Source organism: Nannospalax galili, unplaced genomic scaffold (assembly GCF_000622305.1).
Source record: "Nannospalax galili isolate Female #2095 unplaced genomic scaffold, S.galili_v1.0 scaffold445, whole genome shotgun sequence".
Taxonomy (NCBI): domain Eukaryota; kingdom Metazoa; phylum Chordata; class Mammalia; order Rodentia; family Spalacidae; genus Nannospalax; species Nannospalax galili.
In genome coordinates this window covers 1,852,161-1,870,556 of record NW_008354184.1, presented here as the reverse complement: position 1 = coordinate 1,870,556, position 18,396 = coordinate 1,852,161, and the positions used below count along the sequence as shown (strand labels likewise).

The 18,396-nt window shown below is 50.2% G+C and overlaps 2 protein-coding genes across 4 annotated transcripts in view; one reads left to right on the top strand and one right to left on the bottom strand.

The window, feature by feature from the left end:
- Micall1 (MICAL like 1) overlaps nt 1-10,007 on the top strand; it is a 32,587-nt gene extending 22,580 nt beyond the window's left edge. For both annotated transcript variants that reach the window (XM_029555092.1, XM_008851283.3), the window contains exons 10-16: nt 3,575-3,709; nt 4,267-4,393; nt 4,514-4,604; nt 4,747-4,820; nt 6,898-7,012; nt 7,204-7,250; nt 8,268-10,007. In XM_029555092.1, coding sequence (XP_029410952.1) covers nt 3,575-3,709; nt 4,267-4,393; nt 4,514-4,604; nt 4,747-4,820; nt 6,898-7,012; nt 7,204-7,250; nt 8,268-8,389 — 711 coding nt within the window. In that variant the 3' untranslated portion in view covers nt 8,390-10,007. The remainder of the gene's footprint in view (nt 1-3,574; nt 3,710-4,266; nt 4,394-4,513; nt 4,605-4,746; nt 4,821-6,897; nt 7,013-7,203; nt 7,251-8,267) is intronic.
- Nucleotides 10,008-10,048: 41 nt separating this feature from the next.
- CUNH22orf23 (chromosome unknown C22orf23 homolog) lies at nt 10,049-18,391 on the bottom strand. Of its 2 annotated transcripts, XM_008851282.3 has the most exons (7): nt 18,250-18,386; nt 17,557-17,667; nt 16,231-16,293; nt 12,460-12,642; nt 11,772-11,903; nt 11,548-11,648; nt 10,049-11,459 (listed from the first exon to the last, which is right to left on the bottom strand). In XM_008851282.3, exons 2-7 carry the CDS (start codon nt 17,657-17,659, stop codon nt 11,388-11,390), a joined length of 654 nt encoding a protein of 217 aa, XP_008849504.1. In that variant the 5' UTR covers nt 17,660-17,667; nt 18,250-18,386; the 3' UTR covers nt 10,049-11,387. The 2 variants fall into 2 exon arrangements, with proteins under 2 accessions (XP_008849504.1, XP_029410951.1); XM_029555091.1 differs by lacking the exon at nt 12,460-12,642 and having other exon boundaries at nt 18,250-18,391.
- Nucleotides 18,392-18,396: the final 5 nt, after the last annotated feature.

Genomic DNA, 18,396 nt, shown 5'->3' with positions numbered 1-18,396 from the left:
GGGCGTCTCTGTTGTGGGCCTTGGGGGAAAGCTTAGAAAAGGCGGCAGACTAAGGCCCTGCCCAGGCCCTTTCCAGACCACGGCTGAGCCCCTGTCCCGATGTGGCTTTTGGTGGGCTCTGCAGTTCTGAGCTCACTTGTTTCTCGGTCCCAGTGCTTGTCCAGTCTTGGGTAGAGGGTGGCAGGCCAGCTCAGGGCAACTGTTATGGCCTGACCTTGTTGGACCAGCCTTACCTGTATGCCCTTCAAAAGCCACTTGACTTTTCCCTGGCATAGCTACTCATGCAGGTGCAGTATTTCCCACTCTGCCTCCTGCTCTGTGACCTTGAGAAGGCCCTGTCCTTTTCTGGGTCTCAGGTGTCCCTTGGGGGTGGGAAGTACAGTAGTGGGTCAGCTTAAAGTGACCCTCACTGCTTCATTTTTTTATTCATAACTTTTATTTATTTTTATTTTATGTGCATGAATGTTTTGCTTGCATGTATATAAGTATACCACATGCATGCAATGCCCATGGAGGCCATAAGAAGGCATCAGATCCCCTGGAATTGGATTTATAGACCATCATTAGCTGCCGTGTGGGTGCTGGGAACTGAACCTAGAAGAACAGCAGTGCCCTTAACTGCTGAGCCATCTCTCCACCCATATAATTTTTTTTGGCAGGGGATCTTTTTGGAACTCACTATGCAGACCAGGCTGGCCTTGAACTCACAGAGATCCACCTGCCTCTGCCTCCCAAGTGCTGGGATTAAAGGCGTGTGCCACCACGCCCGGCTCGTATAATTTTTATATTTAAGAGTTTTTTATTTTTTCTGGGCACATGTCTTTAATCCCAGCACTCAGGAGGCAGAGGCAGGTCAAGCTCTGTGAGAATGAGGCCAGCCTGGTCTATGTAGCCAGTTCCGGGCCAGGTGAGGCTACAGGGAGACCCTGCCTCAAAAACAAAAATTAAAAGAAGAAATATTTTTAAGGTCATTATTAGATTCAGTTTGGTTATGTACTAGGTAGTCTTGCAGTCTGTCACCCAGCTGTCCTGGAACTCACTATGTAGACCAGGCTGGCCTTGAACTCACAGAGATCCGCCTGCCTCTGCCTCCCAAGTGCTGGGATTAAAGGCATGTGTCACCATGCCCGGCTATTTATTTATTTTTTAAAAATATTTTATTATTTTATGTGTATGAGTATTTTGCCTGCATGTATGTCAGTGCACCTGTGTCGTGCAATGCCATGGAGGTCAGAAGAGGGCGTCAGATTCCCCAGGAACTGAAGTTAAGGAAGGTTCTTAGCCACCATGTGGGTGCTGGGAATAGAACCCGGGTCCTCTGCAAGAGCAGTCAGTGCTCTTAACCGTTGAGCCATCTCTCCAGACCCAAAATTTTATTTTTAATTATATGTGTTTGTGTGTGGGTTTGTGCACATGCGTGCAGCGCCCAAGGAGGCCAAAAGAGCTGAAGTTACAGGTGCCTGACGTGGGTGTTGAAAACCAGACTCTAGTCCTCTGGAAGAACAGTGCATGCTGTAACTGGTTGAGCCATTTCTGCAGCCTGCCTAGGTCTCAGAACTCGCTACGTAGACCAGACTGGCCTTGAACTCAGAGATGTGCCTCTGCCTCTGCTGGGGTTAAAGGTGTGTACCACTGTGCCCAGCTCCAGCTCCACTTTTCATACCTCCTTGAGCTCTATAAAAGAATGATTTGAGGGTGCTCTGTGGCTTAAAAAGCCCAGAAGGGCTTTGGACTCTGCTGGGTCCCCTCGGGGGTGTTTAGACAGAGAGAAAGCACAAAATCCCAGGGGCACTTCCTTCTCAGGGACCCAATCCCACCCTCACCTCCAGGATTAGGAGAGAACGTCAGGGACTCTTTCAGTGGGGTAGGCCACTCTTAGTGGCCATGGGTGGCCACCCTGGCTCTGGCCCTAGGCCCACTGTGTCTGCACTTCATGGAACCAGATGCTGGCTCCCTGCCATGTCTAGCTCTATATATGGCTCTAGTTTAGACAGTTCTTATGCCACAGAAAATCCCAGTGTAGCTCCCAGCCTAAGTGCATAGGAGAGATCTGTAAGGGTGACACTTTAGGCTTAGGCATGACTGTTTACCAGGAGCTGGGAGAGCTTTGGGAAACATGCTGCCCATGTGGCAGGCAGGGCCCCACTGTGCCAGGTGGTGGCAGCAAGTGGGGGAGATTGGAGGAGTAGGTAGGGGTCTCCCTAGAGATGCAGAGCCAGGGTCTGGATGTGTCTGTGGTGGGCTGGGCAGCAGAAGGTTAGAAGGGAGGAGAATGGCCTCCCTCTATCTGTTGGCCAGAGGGCAGGCGGGATTCCTGCTTTTGTACTTCCTAGCTGAGTGACCCTGGGTGGGGAGCTTTGCCTCTCTGAGCCTTTAGAGTCTCCACTGGAAAAAGGTGGCTGTGAGGCCTGAACAAAGTCCTATAACTAGCTGTGCATTGTTTGACTCTATGACCTGAGCACTGCCCCTCAGTGCTGGATGGGTGCTGCTGGGTGCTTGGGAAGTAGGTGGCCTTGAGCTGGGTGCTTAACCTCTCGGAACTTAACTTGCTTAGCTATGAATGGGCATTACAGTACCCAGTTTGCTGAGGGTTGTGAGATTGAGCCTTTTTTGTGTGTGTAGTACCAGGGATAGAACCCAAAGCTTTTCACAAGTTAAACAAACATGCTTAAACAAAGAAACAAACTAAAATTTTTACTTTGTTCATTGACAGTTTCATGGATCTATAAAGTGCATTTTTATTTTTATAACTCAACCACACTCTCTACTCTTCCTCCCAGCCCATAACCACCCTCCTTCCTATAAGTTCCTTTCCTGTATTCAGACAAGGACTCTTCTACTGAACCATACCCTCTGCCCTGGTTGTGAGATTTAGAAATATTTTATTTATTATTTTTATGTATATGAATGTATTGCTTGCCTGTATGTAGGTGCACCTGTGTCATGCAGTGCCCATGGAGGTTGAAAGAGGGAGTTGGATCCCCTGGAACTGGAGTTAGACAGTTGTTAGCCTCCATGTGGGTGCTGGGAATCAGATCCAGGCCCTCTTCAAGAGTATCCAGTGCTTTAAGGGGCTGGAGAGATGGCCCAGTGGTTAAGAGCACTGACTGCTCTTACAGAGGACCCGGGATTGATTCCCAGCACCCACATGGCTACAAACCGTCCTTAACTCCAGTTCCAGAGGAATCCGAAGCCCTCTTCTGACCTCTGGCGTTCCATGATACGGGTGCACTCACATACATGCAGGCAATACACTCATACACATAAAATAAAAAGAATAAATAAAATATTAAAAAAAAATGTATCCAGTGCTTTCAACCACTGGTTGTGAGCTTTAAACAGGATGGCACATACAGTGTGAAAACCATCCCCAGAAGTGTTCTGCAAATAGAAATGTTCTGCATGAGTGTAGAGAGCTGGAATTTGGGGGTGATTTGTCCTTGCCTAGGCTCTCCTCCCCATGGCAGGCCCTCCCCCTTGTGTTGGGCCCTCTTGCCACTAGGGTCCTGGCCTGCTTTCTGTATTCGCATATGACCAGAGTTCCTGGACTTAGCCTGTCATGTCCTGTTTTTAGTCTTCTTGCAAGGAGAATCCTTTCAACCGGAAGCCATCTCCCTCAGCATCTCCAACTCCAAGGAAGGCCACCAAAGGAGCCAAGCCAGTGAGGCCACCTGCCCCTGGACACGGCTTTCCACTCATCAAACGCAAGGTACCATCAGGGAGCCCCTGAGACTGAGCTGGCCTGGGCCCCTGTGGCCTCCCCTCAGCAGCCTTAAGCTGAGCATCTGGGGGCTCAGGGTGACCCTACTGGAAAGTTGAATTTGCAGCCATGAGTAGATGGGGCAGTGGGTGGGGCACTTGGCCTGTTACTAACAGTGGCTCAAGGGTCAAGCATCATGGGAAGCTTCTCTGAAGGGAATTCTCAGGTTCTCTGTAACCTGTTACACTAGGGTGCCATCTCCCCGCTGAGAATCTCTTTGAAGTGGCAGAGAAGGGAGGAGCTTCCATGAAGAACTGGAGCATGAGCATCTCACTGGGAAATCTGTCAGACCCTTGACCTGGAAGGGTCGTGGCCACTATGACTCCTTCCCCACACCTATGCTGCTTTCTTGCCATGTGATCTTAGGGGACAGGACCTGGGTCCCTGGAGACTGCAGTGGCCAGGGTCCCCACACAAAAGGATGCCCCCATGCAGTAGTATGAGCTAGAAGAGAGGCGGTGGATGGAGGGTCACTGCCCTTCAGGTGACGGGGTATTGTTGGGCAGGTCCAAGCTGACCAGTACATTCCTGAGGAGGACATCTATGGAGAGATGGACACCATTGAGCGCCAGCTGGATGCCCTGGAACATCGTGGAGTTCTGCTGGAGGAGAAACTGCGTGGTGGAGCGAATGGTGCGGGAGTTGCAGGGAAGAGCTGGCTCTGGGCCGTGGGGTGGTGGGAGCCCCTCTTCCCAGGGGGAACTGACCAGGGAGGGGGTGCCAGCTCTGGCCTCAGTGGGATCTGGCTTCCAGAGGGCCGTGAGGATGACATGCTGGTGGACTGGTTCAAGCTCATCCACGAGAAGCACCTGCTGGTGCGGCGAGAGTCGGAGCTCATCTATGTGTGAGTGTTGCCTGCCCTGTCACTCCCTCATAGGACCTGTGCAGTGGAGACCTGGGAACTGGCCCCTCTTCACTGACAGCACAGTGTGGGTTAGCTGGCACCTGGCAGAAGTGTTCATTGTCCCCTCATTCCCACCCTTTAGCTTCAAGCAGCAAAACCTGGAGCAGCGCCAGGCTGACGTGGAGTATGAGCTCCGGTGCCTTCTCAACAAGCCGGGTGAGCCAGTAATCCCAGCACCAGGGAGGAGCACTGGGGAGGTGGAGACAGAAGCATCAGGAGTTCAAGGCCTAGCTGGGCTATATGGAGAGTTCAAGGCTAGTCTGGGCTAGATGGCCAGCCAGCCCAGCTGAATCAGTGAACCCTCATTAAATTATGAAAGACCCTGTCTCGAAACACAATGTGGATGGCTCCTGAGAAACAACACCCAAGGTTGATCTCCAGTCTCCACACCCATGTGCATGCACATATACATGCACCCACATATATATACACACACACACCTCAAAAACCCTTTTTCTAAAACCCAAACAAGCTGGGTGTATGCTATACCAGCCCAGGCCTGGGAGAAGGTTAGAGGAAGAGGAGGAGAGGGACTTTTGGACCAGCTTAGGACAGGAGCAGTTTTTATAGGTAACAAGTAGCTCCAGCCAGGGAGGACAGGGATTACATGGACAGGGTAGGGATGTTGATGTCCACTGGTGTTGAGGGTGATGGACCCTAATTGAGCATCCTTGTTGGTGTCTTGGGCATGATATCAGACCACTAACTTGCAGTGTGATGTTAGGCAGGTTTACCTTTCTGGGCCTTGGTGGCTTTATATGTAAGGCAGGAATGAGAGAACCCTCAACTGATTTGAGGGCTAGGTTGAGGCTGGGAGAATGCCTGACCTAACCTGTGACTGTGGCACATAGTGAACTTTGACCTCTTTCCTATGGCCTTGGTGGGCACCATTGCCATTTTACAGCTGAGGGAACAGTAGGTCCAGAGACTGAGGGTTTGCCCACTCGATACATTTCTGCCCTGAGCCTGTGTTGCATGCAAGTCCCCAGTCTTTGAATTGAGTCCGCCTCTCGGTTGACTGGGGAACTTGGGAGGTTGAAGTGACCCCTGAGGATGTCACAAAATGTCCCAGGCCTCTGCTGACAGCTGTAAGTCAATGGCTCAGCAGGAAGCTGGGGCATGGCCACCACTCAGGAGCCACAGCAACACCCTGTGGGCCAGAGTTGGTACAGACCCTCCTCCAATGCTCTGGGTTCATTGTTGCTTCTCCAGCCAGGAGGCTGGACTTTCAGCCTGTCCCTGAAGTTGCTTTTGAAGGTGAGGCTGGTTTATATGGCCTTCAGGAGTTGGATCCATAGATACCATGAAAGGCCATCAAGTGGGGTGTGAGCTGCGTGGGTTCAATTACTGGCCTTATCTTCACTGGGTACTGCTGGCCAAAGGCTTCATTTTCCAGCTTTAGTTTTCCCACATGTATATTGGGAACATAACTCACCCAGGTTCCAGATGTGAGATGTGGCAGAGAAGGATTTGTACTTGGGTGACAACTGTGAAGCCTTCCTCTACCCCACAAGACTAGGCTGGGCCACCTGCTCCTCAGTTTGGGCAAGGTGAGGCTACTTGGGAATGGAACAGTGGTTAATGGCCCTAAGATGTTTATTTCCTGTTGTGAAATAGGGGGCACCAGATGTGGGCACCCAGCCTTGGAAGGCCTGCAGGTGATAAGGGAAATCAAGACACAGTAGTTTGAGGGTGGTACTGTGAGACAGCTCTGGGCCTGGAGGAGAGAAACTGGAGGGGAGGCAGGCAGATGCACATTGTGTCAGGGAACCTTGTGGGTGGACTAGTATCCCCAGTGCCCCTCCAGCTACCCTCCTCCATGGCCTTGGGCGAGTGTCCCAACTATGCCTCTTGAGCCATATTGCTGCTTCAGTGAATCCTTGGAAGTTCCCTGTCATCTCCCTATCCCTGACCCACTCTAGCTCAGTCTAGTCCTGCTTATCACAAGAAGCCACCAACACTTTTCTATGGTAGAGATGCAGAAACCTTTGGAAGAGTGCTGTCCCTATAGAGCCCCTTGAAAGGTGTTTGGTGGACAGCATATTGTCCTTGGTCCTTTCTGTAATGACCTTCATTTCCCTAAGAACTTGGAAGTGCACATTCTGGATCCTGCTCCCATCTCACAGCAGTTAAGAGGGATGGCCTACGTTTGCCCAGGCACCTAGGTGGCGGCTCCTCTCATCATGAAGAAGAGGGTTTCCCACCACTTAATCCTGGCTCTCTCCTCTGGCAGAGAAGGACTGGACAGAAGAGGATCGGGTCAGAGAGAAAGTGCTGATGCAGGAGCTTGTGACCCTCATCGAGCAGCGCAACGCCATTGTCAACTGCCTGGACGAGGACAGGCAGAGGTGTTGTGCCTGGGACCCTGTGGGTAGAGCAGTTCACTGACAGAGCCTGGGACACAGCCCTACCCTCACCGCCAGCCTTCCCCATACACCCCTTGCCCAGTCCAGACCTGTGGGACCTGGTGGCTGGGAGAGGCTCACAGATGACCTGGTCCTTCCTGCTGTGAGTACTCAGCTTCCTTTTCTCACTTTAGAGAAGAAGAAGAAGACAAGATGTTGGAAGCCATGATCAGAAAGAAAGGTGAGGCCCATCCTGGGGAGGAGGCTGGTCCCTTGGGGTTCTGGTCCACTTGAACCTTGTGCTTGCAGCCTGGAGATGGGGGTGGGGGTGGGGTTGAGCAGGCAGCAGAGAGATGGTAGGTTGTGTGCAAACTCCCAAGCTCTGTTGTGCTGAGAAGACCAAGTAAGGTAAGGGAGGCCAGGTGGTTTTGGCTCAGACTGGGAAGGTAGCCAGGGGATCCCCTGTGATCATGGGGAGACCTTTGCCCAGAATGGTTTTGCCTTGAGCAGAGCATCCTCCCAGAGCTCTGCAGGCTGGCTTGGGGATCTGAGGGGCCCAGAACCTGATTGGGGATCAGAGGGTGCCTGGAGTGGCTGAAGGGTGCCAGCTTGGGGTTTGACTTTGGTTCCAACAGTGGCTCATTGTGTGGCCTTGTGGCTACATCTCAGCTCAGGCTTGAGCCAAACTGTTTGACTTCTGGCTCCAGCTCAGGACAGATGAGCTAGGTGACTGAGCCAGTCCCTTCAGCCCTCACCTTATTCCTGTTTCCCATGGTGGCTCCTCTCCTGGGTGTGGACTGAGGGTTATAGAGGTGACATGTATAAGGCTCAGCCCAGGATCAGGCTCCTACAGGTAGCACAGTTGGAGCTAGTTAGTTTCAAAGCCACATACACATTGTTCTTATTGGTAAAATTCAGGTTTGTGGGGGTCCTCTAGGCCTGGCTGGTGAACTTTCTATAGTAGTTTATATAGCATAGTATACCCCAGTACAGGTGACCCGAGCCACTGAATAAAAAAATGGGCTACCTCTCAAGAGGTTCCAGATTGTTCTCACACCTGTGGATCTCCCCGTTCATTTCAGAGCACTTTGGGGGAGAAAAGGGAGACTTGGCATGCTGAAGGAACTTGCCTAAAGGCTTTACTCAGGAGGCTGGGCTGAGCCCTTGATGGTCATGTGCTCAGTGCCAGAGGCTACTGCCCCATCCTGCTGTGGTGGCTCCCCTCCCCACTTGGTTAAGGGTCTGTTCTCTGCTACAGAGTTCCAGAGGGAGACTGAGCCTGAGGGGAAGAAGAAGGGGAAGTTCAAGACCATGAAGGTGCTGAAGCTTCTGGGAAACAAGCGTGACACCAAGAGCAAGTCCCCTGGGGACAAAAGCTGACAGCGGGACAGAACAGCTAGAGAAACAAGCCTTAGCAAGGGAAGCCTCGAGGCCAGAACAGCACTTTGCAGCCCTCAGACCTGCCACTAGGGAAGATGACCTTGGGAGGGAGTCTCTAGGTGAGCTTTGCCCTCCTCAGGGTCTTCCAGCTGGTCTGGGCCAAAGTTTTCTTCCCTCTTTCCTGCATTCCAGATAGCTGTTACTCAGCCCTGACCAGTTGGACTCTGTCAACTCCAGATGCTGTGACTGGCCCAAGGGGCAAGCAGGGATGCAGGGGTCCAGAGCAGCTCCTTGGCTTTTTTTAATCAGGCCAGATGGAGTCTTCACTGTCAGTCCTGCTCATAAGCCCTGATCTGGGGCACCTTGCAGCAGGCCAGCAGCAGGGCTGGCAGCCCCAGCTTCTTCCTCTCCAACCATGGCCCTACATCCCTGCCTTCCTGTCCAGTGCAGGTGCCCTTAAAACTTACATCTCCTCACTCAGGAGCTCTATTTATGAAGTTTTAGTTCTAGCTCATTACTGGGTGGTCTGTGTTGTGTCAGATGGGAATGGGCCTGATGGGCAGGTCCTTCCTCCCTTGCCTCAGAGTTCTAAAGCAGGGCAGACCTTTGCCTCATCTTCCTTGTTCATCTACCACACATGGCCATGATGGCTTTGCTGGGGCAAGTGGGTGCCCTGTTAGCTGCCCCAGTCAAAATTCTGGTCCTGATCAGCCTAGGAAGGTGCTTACCACCTCTGGGTAGGTGCTAATCCTGGTTCTGTAATATGTTGTAGTCTGACATCTAATTCAGGCCTTGCTTCCCACCCCACGCCCAGGAGATGGGCCCATTCACATCTGTCATCAGTGCCAGTCTGTCTTCTCTGTTGTCTGTTCCCTCCTCAACTCATTCCCACCCAAGGACTGATGACTGCCCACCTACTGGATGGGTGAAGGAGAGGAAAAAGTGATGGGGTACCACTGTGCCCGTGGAATGTGCCTGGCAGCTCATGGTCAAAGCACTCTTGAAGCTCTCTGGGACTTCTGTATACTTCCCTCATACATTTTGGGGAAGGAGCGCACCGTACACCAACAATGAATGGAGACAACCTCAGTTGCCAGTGCCTTGCAGCCTTGGGCACAGCCACATCTGCCTTCTTGCCTGTCTTTGCCACACCTTGTGGCCAGGCATCTGGTCACCCAGGAGGGTCTGGGATTGTCCATCAGTGCAAACTTGACCGTCACTGCCTACCACTGGGTAGGATCCTCTTCCTATGCATATGGAGAGGTGGTTGCCTGAACCTGTGTGGTCCCTGCAAGTCTTCCCACATGCACCTGCAGTAGGGGTGTGGGTGTATGTTTGTGTCACCATCTTGAAGACCATTCAGCGGGATCTTGTGACCTAGCTGGTGTAACCCTGGGTGAGGCTGTCTCAATGTCAAGTGAGGTCCTATGCTTCAAGGGAATAGCCTCCCTCATTGAAGTCCATTATAACCAGTGAGAGTGAATGTGTGCCCAGTTGCTTCCTAAATTGTTTCCAGTTTTCTCAAGAAACCCAGAATCCAGTTTTCTCCTTTTCTTTTCTTTTCTTTTCTTTTCTTCTTTTCTTTTCTTTTCTTTTTTCTTTTCTTTTCTTTTTTGTTTTCTCCCTCCCTCCCTCCCTTCCTTTCTTTCTTTCTTTTTTTTTTTTTTTTAAGACAAGGTCTTACTGTGTAGCCCTGGCTGGGCTGGAACTTGCTATGTAGATGAGGCTATCCTCAAACTCAGAGATCTGTCTGTCTTTGCCTCTGTATATGTGGTTTATAAATGTTGCCACCTACTCTTTGTCACAGTAGATTGCACTTGTCCTGGGGTTTTCCATTGTGCGAGATCTGTGGGGTGGAGGACATGTCCTTTCTGACCCAGCCCTTATCTGTTGGCTGCTGCTTAGCCATGTTTATTATGCAGAGTGAGACACAGGTCTTGTGACTTGTTGGAATTATGTAGCTCCCAGCAGGTGCAGGAGAAACCAAAAATTTTGATTTATAGGGAAGGAAAATGACAGAAGATAGGTAAAGATAGGGCTGGTGGGCGTCATAAACCTGAAGGAAGGGAACTGATACACTGTGTGCCAGGAGGGGAGCAGGGCTGTTTCCCTGTCACTCGTCTTTGGCCTCCAGGTTGGGTCACTGAAGGGGGAGGGGATTTGGAACCAAGGCTGTTGAATTTTGCCCAAGGTCACAGGCATTTGCCAGGGCCCCTTTCAGTGTGAATCCCCCCTGACCCCCTTTGTGTTTCTTCCTGTGGTCTGTTTCCTGGAAGCCATGAAAGTGACTTTTAACCCTGAGTGGGTGCTCCATGGGTGAATGGACTAGTGTGGAGTACCTTGGTGAACCTGCATTTTCACACAGCACTCCTGAAATTTGGCACTGACCACAGGCTGCTCGAGAGCTTTGATTTTCCTTTGCTTTGAAATATGACTAAGGCAGTTAAAAGTCATCTGTGTTGGACAAGTTCTAACTCTGAACAAGTAAGTGTTATCCCTGTGAAAACAAGGTGGTGCATGTAATGACCAAGTTAAGTGTTTTATTGGCCAATTAATCGTTATGGTTAAACATTTGCCCAAGGCTACAAAAAGGCAAATCTGTAGACCCTAAGACATAGGAAGAAAGGAATCACGTTCACTCTTAGGTTCAGAAAGGACAGGAGCCGGACCCTGGAGGCCAGCAGTGGCAAGAGGAGAGTGGAAGGTGCTTTTAGATGTGGTCCAAAGTGGTACCTGGGGTCTTGCCTTGCTGTGTTGGGCTCTTTCCCCTGGAAAAAGCTCTAGTATAATGGCTGTGGTGGTTGGTAGCGCAGCTGAGGCCCCTGCATCCCTGGGCATTGTCTAGAACGCTGCAGTGCCCTTGACTACTACGTGTAGGCCAAGAGGGTTCTGTGCCATCATTCGTCACGGCCCATGTGGTGAGCAGACCTGGGGATGACCCTGCTTGGCAGAGGTAGGCTCCAGTGGTCAGGTTGGGCTTGCCTGCCGACATGGTGGACTAAGCAGTGGCCAGAGCCTTCCCAAGCTCCTCACTCCTCTTGCGATCAATGTCCTCCATTTCCCGTAGTTTCTGCAAAGGGCCATGGGGAAAGCTAGCTGTCAGCCTCACCAGCTCCTCCTATTTGACTCCACCCTTCTCCACTTCTGCGTTTTCCTACCTGGGAGATTTCGGCCAGGATGATTCCTCGGTATTGCTTGCCCTGTCCCAGAGCCTCCATGGCAGACAGGAATTCTTTCCTCTCCTGGATTTCCTTCACGACTGCACAGAGGGGAAGGGCTGTCAGTGTACAGTGGGAGTGCCAGGGACTCTGGGGAGAGGGAGTTCTGTGTCAAGTCTTGTTGGCTCCATCTAATTCTGCATACACCACCCCCCACCGCTCACGTTCATCAAACCGGTCTGGCTCAGGGGCTGGGTCCACCTGCTGCACAGGGGGAGCTTTTCTTTTCCGTTCCTCTGGGTCCTTCCCGGTGGCAAAGATGTTTTGGAGTCTTCGTTTCTCCTTCTCCAGATCTCCTGTAGAGCCCCAAAATGGCCTTGCTAAGGTGCAGAGGAGGCCCAGTTTCATGGGTTTCTATTGGGTGGCATTCTGCAAGGTGTCTGGTTTTTGAGGAGGATCCTGCAGACCCACCCCGTGGGTGTCCCTAAACTTGCTATGTCAGAAGAGCAGTTGGAACAACAAAGGAGCTTTGTAACCCACATACTACCCTGATACAGAGCAAAGAAAGGATCCTGGGCCCTGTGGTAGCCTGTGTGTAGGAAACTGTGGGGATATGTTTGGGACCAGGGGGCCAAAGGCAATCCCAGAGGCCATGGAGGAGGGGAGGAAGGGCCTCCCAGAAATGGGCTCAAATTCAGAGGACAGCAGATGTGGACCTGACAACCACGTGTCCCCCAGGGATTAGGAGAATCCAGTTAATTGGGAAAGTTCTGGAGAAATAAAGAGGGGCTCCTAACTGCTTTCCTTTGCCTCCTGAATGGGAGGAGGCACACTTGCACAGCAGCCGCTTGTCTCCAGCCCTCAGGGCCCCTGAGAACGAAGGAGAGCTCCCAGCCCAGGCCTGCCACTTACTGGTGGCTTGAGGCTTAAACTGCTCTCGGGTGTAGGCCCCGTTGGCTTGGCACATGCTGGCAGGCCGGAGGTGGGAGTGGGCAGCCAGGATGGGAGGCAGGTAGATGGCTGTTGCTGGCTTCTTGGGAGGAGAGCCCTTCTGGTTGGATGTTGGGTTGCACTGCAGGGGCAAAGGGGCCCCTCCTGGGGACAGAAGGGTTGAGTGGGAGCACCTGCCTGGCTTTCTTTGCAAATAAAAGTGATGGCTGTTAAAAGTCAAATGGTGTGGCAGAATTCCAGTACCCTCCAAGTCTGTCCTCTACAACAAGCAATAGTAACAGTTTGGTGGTACTGTCTCTTCAGCGCTTCTAAAACGTGTTCGAAGATACGTGTACATCTTTTATATGTGCACGTAAGGTTCTTTTTTAAAAACACTGGATCATACTGTATTATGGTCAATAACAGACCTTTTCACATAATGATTTATCATTGCCATCTTTCCAGAAAAATCAATTTATATATAACTTATTTTTTAAAGCTATATGCTAATCATTAGAATGGGTACATTATTTATTAAGCTAGTCTGGTTCCAGAAATTCCGGTTTTCTCCAGGTGTTTTTTTTTTTAACTACTTCAAACAGATGCTGCAATAAACACTCTTGTACATCGAGTCTTTGGAGGTGGTGACTTTATTTTTTACACTTCAGTGTGTGTATGTGCACGTGTGCATGAGTGCACATGTGGAATTGAGAGTCTGACTTGTGGAAGGTAGTTCTCTCCTTCCTTCATTGGAGACCCAGGGATCAAACTCAGGTCACAAGCTTGGTACAAGTGCCCTCATCCCCTTACCTATCTCTTCAGCTCTGGGTTTTTTTGTTTTGTTTTGAGTTAGGGTCCCTCGAGTCCAGGCTGGCCTCCAGCTCTATGGAGCTGAGGATGGTCTTGAACTTTTGAGCCTCTTGCCGAGTGCTTGGCTCACAGGCATGTGCACGTAGCCGGTTTGTGTGGTGCTGGGGCTGAAACCCAGAGCTTTATGAATGCTAGGAAAGTGCTCCACCAGCTGAGCCAAGTACCCAGCCCAGATTTTCAGTTAACAGGCTAGGAAGGCTTCATCAAGGGGGTGATGTTGAGGAAGCATGGAGAAGAGCAGTGAGGAGCCAGCTGTGCAGTTATTTGGGGGAAGAACATTCCATGTAGAGGGAACAGCTAGGGTGAAGGTGTTGAGGTAGAATCTGTCAAAGAGGCTAAGGGGGTGGAGGGCAGAGGCCAGAAGTCGCAGAAACTTCTGGAAAGTTTACTCTGTGTAAGGTGGGAAGCCATTGGAGGGTTTTGAGAAGAAAAGTCCCACTTTTTGGTTGCTGTCAAAAGTCTCATACATGGCTAAGGGCAGGACCAGGGAGATCAGCTATGAGCCCACTCAGGTAATGTGGACCAGTGGAGGGGACCTGGGCCAGGAGGTAGCAGAGGAGATGGGGAGGTCAGGGTTAGGTTGTGGCTCAAGGGACTGGAGATAGGGCTGCTGATGGGGTGGATGTGGAATGTGGTAGAACGGGGCATCAAGAATGATGGGTCTGTCCTGAGGTCTTATAAGGATGAACTTGCCATTCCTTCCTACCAGCCTCTCCCCCTTCACAGACCTGGAGCCCCTCATTTCCTGAGGAGACCCTGTTCCCACTTCTACCTCTTCCCTTGGCTCATTCTCAGCAAATAATTATGGCCTCAGTGATGCTGGGCATTTAGGACAAGGTAAGGGACTTGTAGCTTGCAACAGCATTTGACCCAAGCCTCAAAACAACTGTAGGGTTTGGTTAAGGAGATGAAGTAGAGGGGATTCTTTAAATTTATTATTAGTGTGTGGGCATGGGTGTTGTATGTGGATACCTTGCCAAGGCATGCATATGGATGTCAGAGGGCAGTTTTGTGGAGTTTGGTCTCTGCTACCTTTATGTGGGTTCTTGGGTCCCTAAGCTTTTGCAGCAAGTACTTTACCAGCTGAGCTCTCTAGCCCTTGTCTTTTTTTTTTTTTTTTGGTTTGAAAAAGGGGCTCCCTGTAGCCCCCAATGGCCTGGACCCCCCTATGTAGACCAGGCTGGCCTTGAACTCACAGAGATCTGCCTGCCTCTGCCTCCTGAGTGCTGGGATTAAAGGCATGCACCACCATGCCTGGCCAGCACATCTTTTTAAAATAATGTTTTATGTATGTATGTATGAATGTTTTGCCTGCATGTAGGTTTAAGTGTACCCATACATGCAATGCCCTTGAAGGTCAGAAGAGGGCATCAGATCCCCTGGAATTTGAGTTAGAGATGGTTGTTAGCTACCACGCGATGCTGGTAACTGAACCTGGGTCCTCTGCAAGAGCAGCCAGTGTTCTTAACCACTGAGCCATCTCTCCAGTCCCATCATATTTTTTAAAGACTTATTTTATGTGTATAAGTATTTTCCTGCATTATGTATGTGCACCAGGAGTGTGCCTGTTGCCCGCAGAGGGCAGAAATGGGCATCAGATCTCTTGGAACTGGATGTACAGCTGGTTATTAGCCTCCATGTGGGTGCTAGGAACTGAACCTGGTTCCTCTGCAAGAGCAGCAAGCACTCTTAACTACTGAGTTATCTCTCCAGCTCCCAGGGAGGAAATCTGATTAGGCCATGATTCCTTTGAAAGGGTGCTAGAGCCAGATTATAGGAGGGTTACTGTGCCAGGACTCGTGTCTTTAGAAAAACCAAGTCCCCAGGATTAAGGGTCAGAAATTTTCTTTCTCTCTCCTCTCCTCTTCTCTCTCCCTCTCACTCTCTTGCTCTCTCTCTCTAATAGGGGTTGAACTCAGGGTTTCATGTATGTTAGGTGATTCTCTCTCTCTGTCTCTCTCAGTAGGGGTTGAACTCAGTTTCATGTATCTTAGGTAATCATTCCACCACTGAGCTATATCACAAAGCTTTTTTAAAAATTTATTTTATTTATTTTAATTTTATGTGTATTGAGTGTATTGCCTGCATGTATGTGAGTGCACCCATGTCACGCAACACCTTGGAGGTCAGAAGAGGGCTTTGGATTCCCCTGGAACTGGAGTTAAGGACAGTTTCGTAGCTGCCACGTGGGTGCTGGGAATCGAACCCTTGTCCTCTGCAAGAGCAGTCAGTGTTCTTAACCACTGAGCCATCTCTCCAGCCCCAAGCCTTTTATTTTTAAAAAAGGTTTATTTTTATTTATTTGTATGTGTGTTTGTGCAAGATACATGCATGTGAGTGCAGTGCCCAAAAAGGCCAGAGGCTGCAGCTGTAGTTATGGGTAGTTATGAGTGACCCACTGTGGGTGCTGGGAACCAAACCCAGGTCCTCTGCAAGAGCAGTACATGCTCTTAACTGCTGAGTCATCTCTCCAGCCCTCCCATCCCCCAACTTTATTTTTTGTAGCCTTGGCTTATTATGTAAGGCTCAGGTAGGCTTTGAACTTCTGGTGATCCTCCTGCTTCTGCCTCCTGAGTGCTGGGATTAAAGGTGTGTACCACCATGCCCAGCATCTCTTTTTCAAAGAGGTCTTTTCTCCTTCATGTGGAGGAGCATTAAAGATGTGTTTCCAGCTGGGCATGGTGGCACATGCCTTTAATCCCAGCACTTGGGAGGCAGACGCAGGAGAATCGCTGTGAGTTCAAGGCCAGCCTGGTCTACATAGGTCATCTGGGACTACAGGGAGACCCTGTCTCAAGACAAAAAAAAAAGTCTCAAAAAAGACGAAAAATAATGTGTTCCCAATCCCTCTGCCCAGGAAGTCTCTAGACTGACTGCCCTTACTTTTCATGGTGTCCATGATGTGGCGCTGCTGGAAGGTAGTCAGTTTGGATTCCTTCATCATCACTGCAAAATAAAATGCTTTTGTGAGGCCTTAACTGTGGCAGATGACTGTACCTCACCCTGCTGAAACTTGACAGTGCAGTACCTCCTCCCCTGTTCAGCACTAAGCACTCCTGATCTTTTTCTTCATTTTCTCTAGAGCACAGGCCACTTAGGGGTTTTTTCTTATCTTTTTAAAAAAATTTTTTTGTCTTTTTGAGAGAGGGTCTCCTTGTAGCCCCAGCTGTCCTGGAACTTGCTTTGTAGACCAGGCTGGCCTCGAACTCACAAAGATCCACTTGCCTCTGCCTCCCAAGTACTGGTATTAGAGGCTTCTGCCACCACACCCGGCTCTTTTCTTATCTTTATTTATATCTTGCTCTGTTGTCCAGGCTGGCCTCTCCTGGACTCAAGCACGCAGACCACTATACCTGGCTAAGACAGGCATGTGTGTGCAAGTGTGTGGTGTGTGTGCATGTGCATATGTATGTGGTGTGCTAGGAATCAAACCCAGGCTTTATGTATGCTTAGCACATACTGTCACTGAGCCACGTTCCCCAGCTCTGTATTTTTTGTTAATTTTATTACTTGTTACCCTATTATACTATTAGCTCTCTGAAAGCAAGAATTTTATTTTATTTTATTTTTTTGGTCTTTTTGAGACAGGGTCTCCTGTAGCCCCAGATGTCCTGGAACTTACTATGTAGACCAGGCTGGCCTTGAACTCACAGAGATCCACCTGCCTCTGCCTCCCAAGTGCTGGGATTAAAGGCATGTGCCACCATGCCCAGCCTGAAAGCAAGAATTTTTTGCAGCCCTCACCCCCAGCACTTAGAACAATTTCCAGAACACATATTAGGCTTAAGCACTTTTTGTTGTTGCTTTTGAGTAAATGAATGAATATCTGTTCATTCATGTGTCAGGAACTACAATTGTGAACAGGTAACAAGAGTCATCTCTGCCTGGCTGAACTCATCATTTAGAGGGTGAAACATGGGACTAAATATCTGACTATAGAGTGTGCTAAGCCCAATGAAGGGAAATGTATTGAAACTCTGTTATTGTGGGGAGGAGATAGGCATCTCTGGCCACATTGAAAAATGCAACATAAATGTGAGGGTTAACCACTCCAGAATTCTTAGTTCTTTGACCTTTGGCCCTCACCTTGAATCCTTCTCAATCCCAGGCTCTTAAGGAAAACAGCCATGTGTCATGACACAGTTCTGAGTTACACAGGGCAACTGTTACCACCCCTAATGTCCTTTGCCCTCCTCCAACAACACTGACCTCTAAGCAGCTCGAAGGTCTCTGGGGTGTAAGCAGCCTGTTTCCGGCAAGGCCAGACTGGGGTTCCTTTGGTCACTGCATCCATCCTCTGCTGTGAAGCCATGGAGGGCCCTGGGGGGAAAGAAGCAGTGATTCAGTCCCTGTTGCAAGCCCTAGTCCCTCATCCTCAGCTCCTGGGCGTCTGAGAATATGGTGCCCTTCTGCTCTGACCCAGGCAGATGCATAATGGAGCCTTTAAGATGACTATGGTGAGGGCTGGAGAGCCGGCTCAGCAGTTAAGAGCACTTACTGCTCTTGCAGAGAATCTGAGTTCACTTGGTTCCCAGCACCCACAGGGTGGCTCAGAACCACTTGTAACTCCAACTCCGGGGGAACTGACGCCCTCTTCTGGCCTCCATGGGTACTGCACTCGTGTGCAAACCCAGTCAAACACCCACATACACATATAATTAAAAATAAAATATTCCACTATGCCTTTAGTTCCAGCACTTGGGAGGGAGAGGCAGGCGGATTTCTGTGAGATGGAGGCCAGCCTGCTCTACACAGAGTTCCAGGCCAGCTGGGGCTACATAGACCAAAAAAAAAAAAAATTAAGTGTATATATGTGTGTGTGAAAATACATACACATATATAATTTATATATTAGAAGACAGTTCTTGTCGCCATAGTGATGGTCCCAAGCTGAGTGCTTACCTTAAGGGGTGACCCGGACTTCGTGGCCTCCTTTCCACAGAGATTGGCGGGTGACCAGGTACTGCCAGGATCCAGCTGTTAGCGCCAGCAGGTAGCGGCTTTTGGCTCCCATGGTAACAAGCGAGAACCCTCAACGCATGCGCACTT

Excerpts from the sequence above, each read along its gene's own strand:
- CUNH22orf23 (XM_008851282.3), bottom strand. The coding sequence starts at position 17,659 with ATGGCTTCACAGCAGAGGATGGATGCAGTGACCAAAGGAACCCCAGTC. Across the intron at positions 12,643-16,230 it reads CATCATGGACACCATGAAAA|GAGGGGCCCCTTTGCCCCTG; the intron begins GTAAGGGCAGTC and ends TTCTGTCCCCAG. Across the intron at positions 11,649-11,771 it reads GCCAGACCGGTTTGATGAAC|TCGTGAAGGAAATCCAGGAG; the intron begins GTGAGCGGTGGG and ends CCCTCTGTGCAG.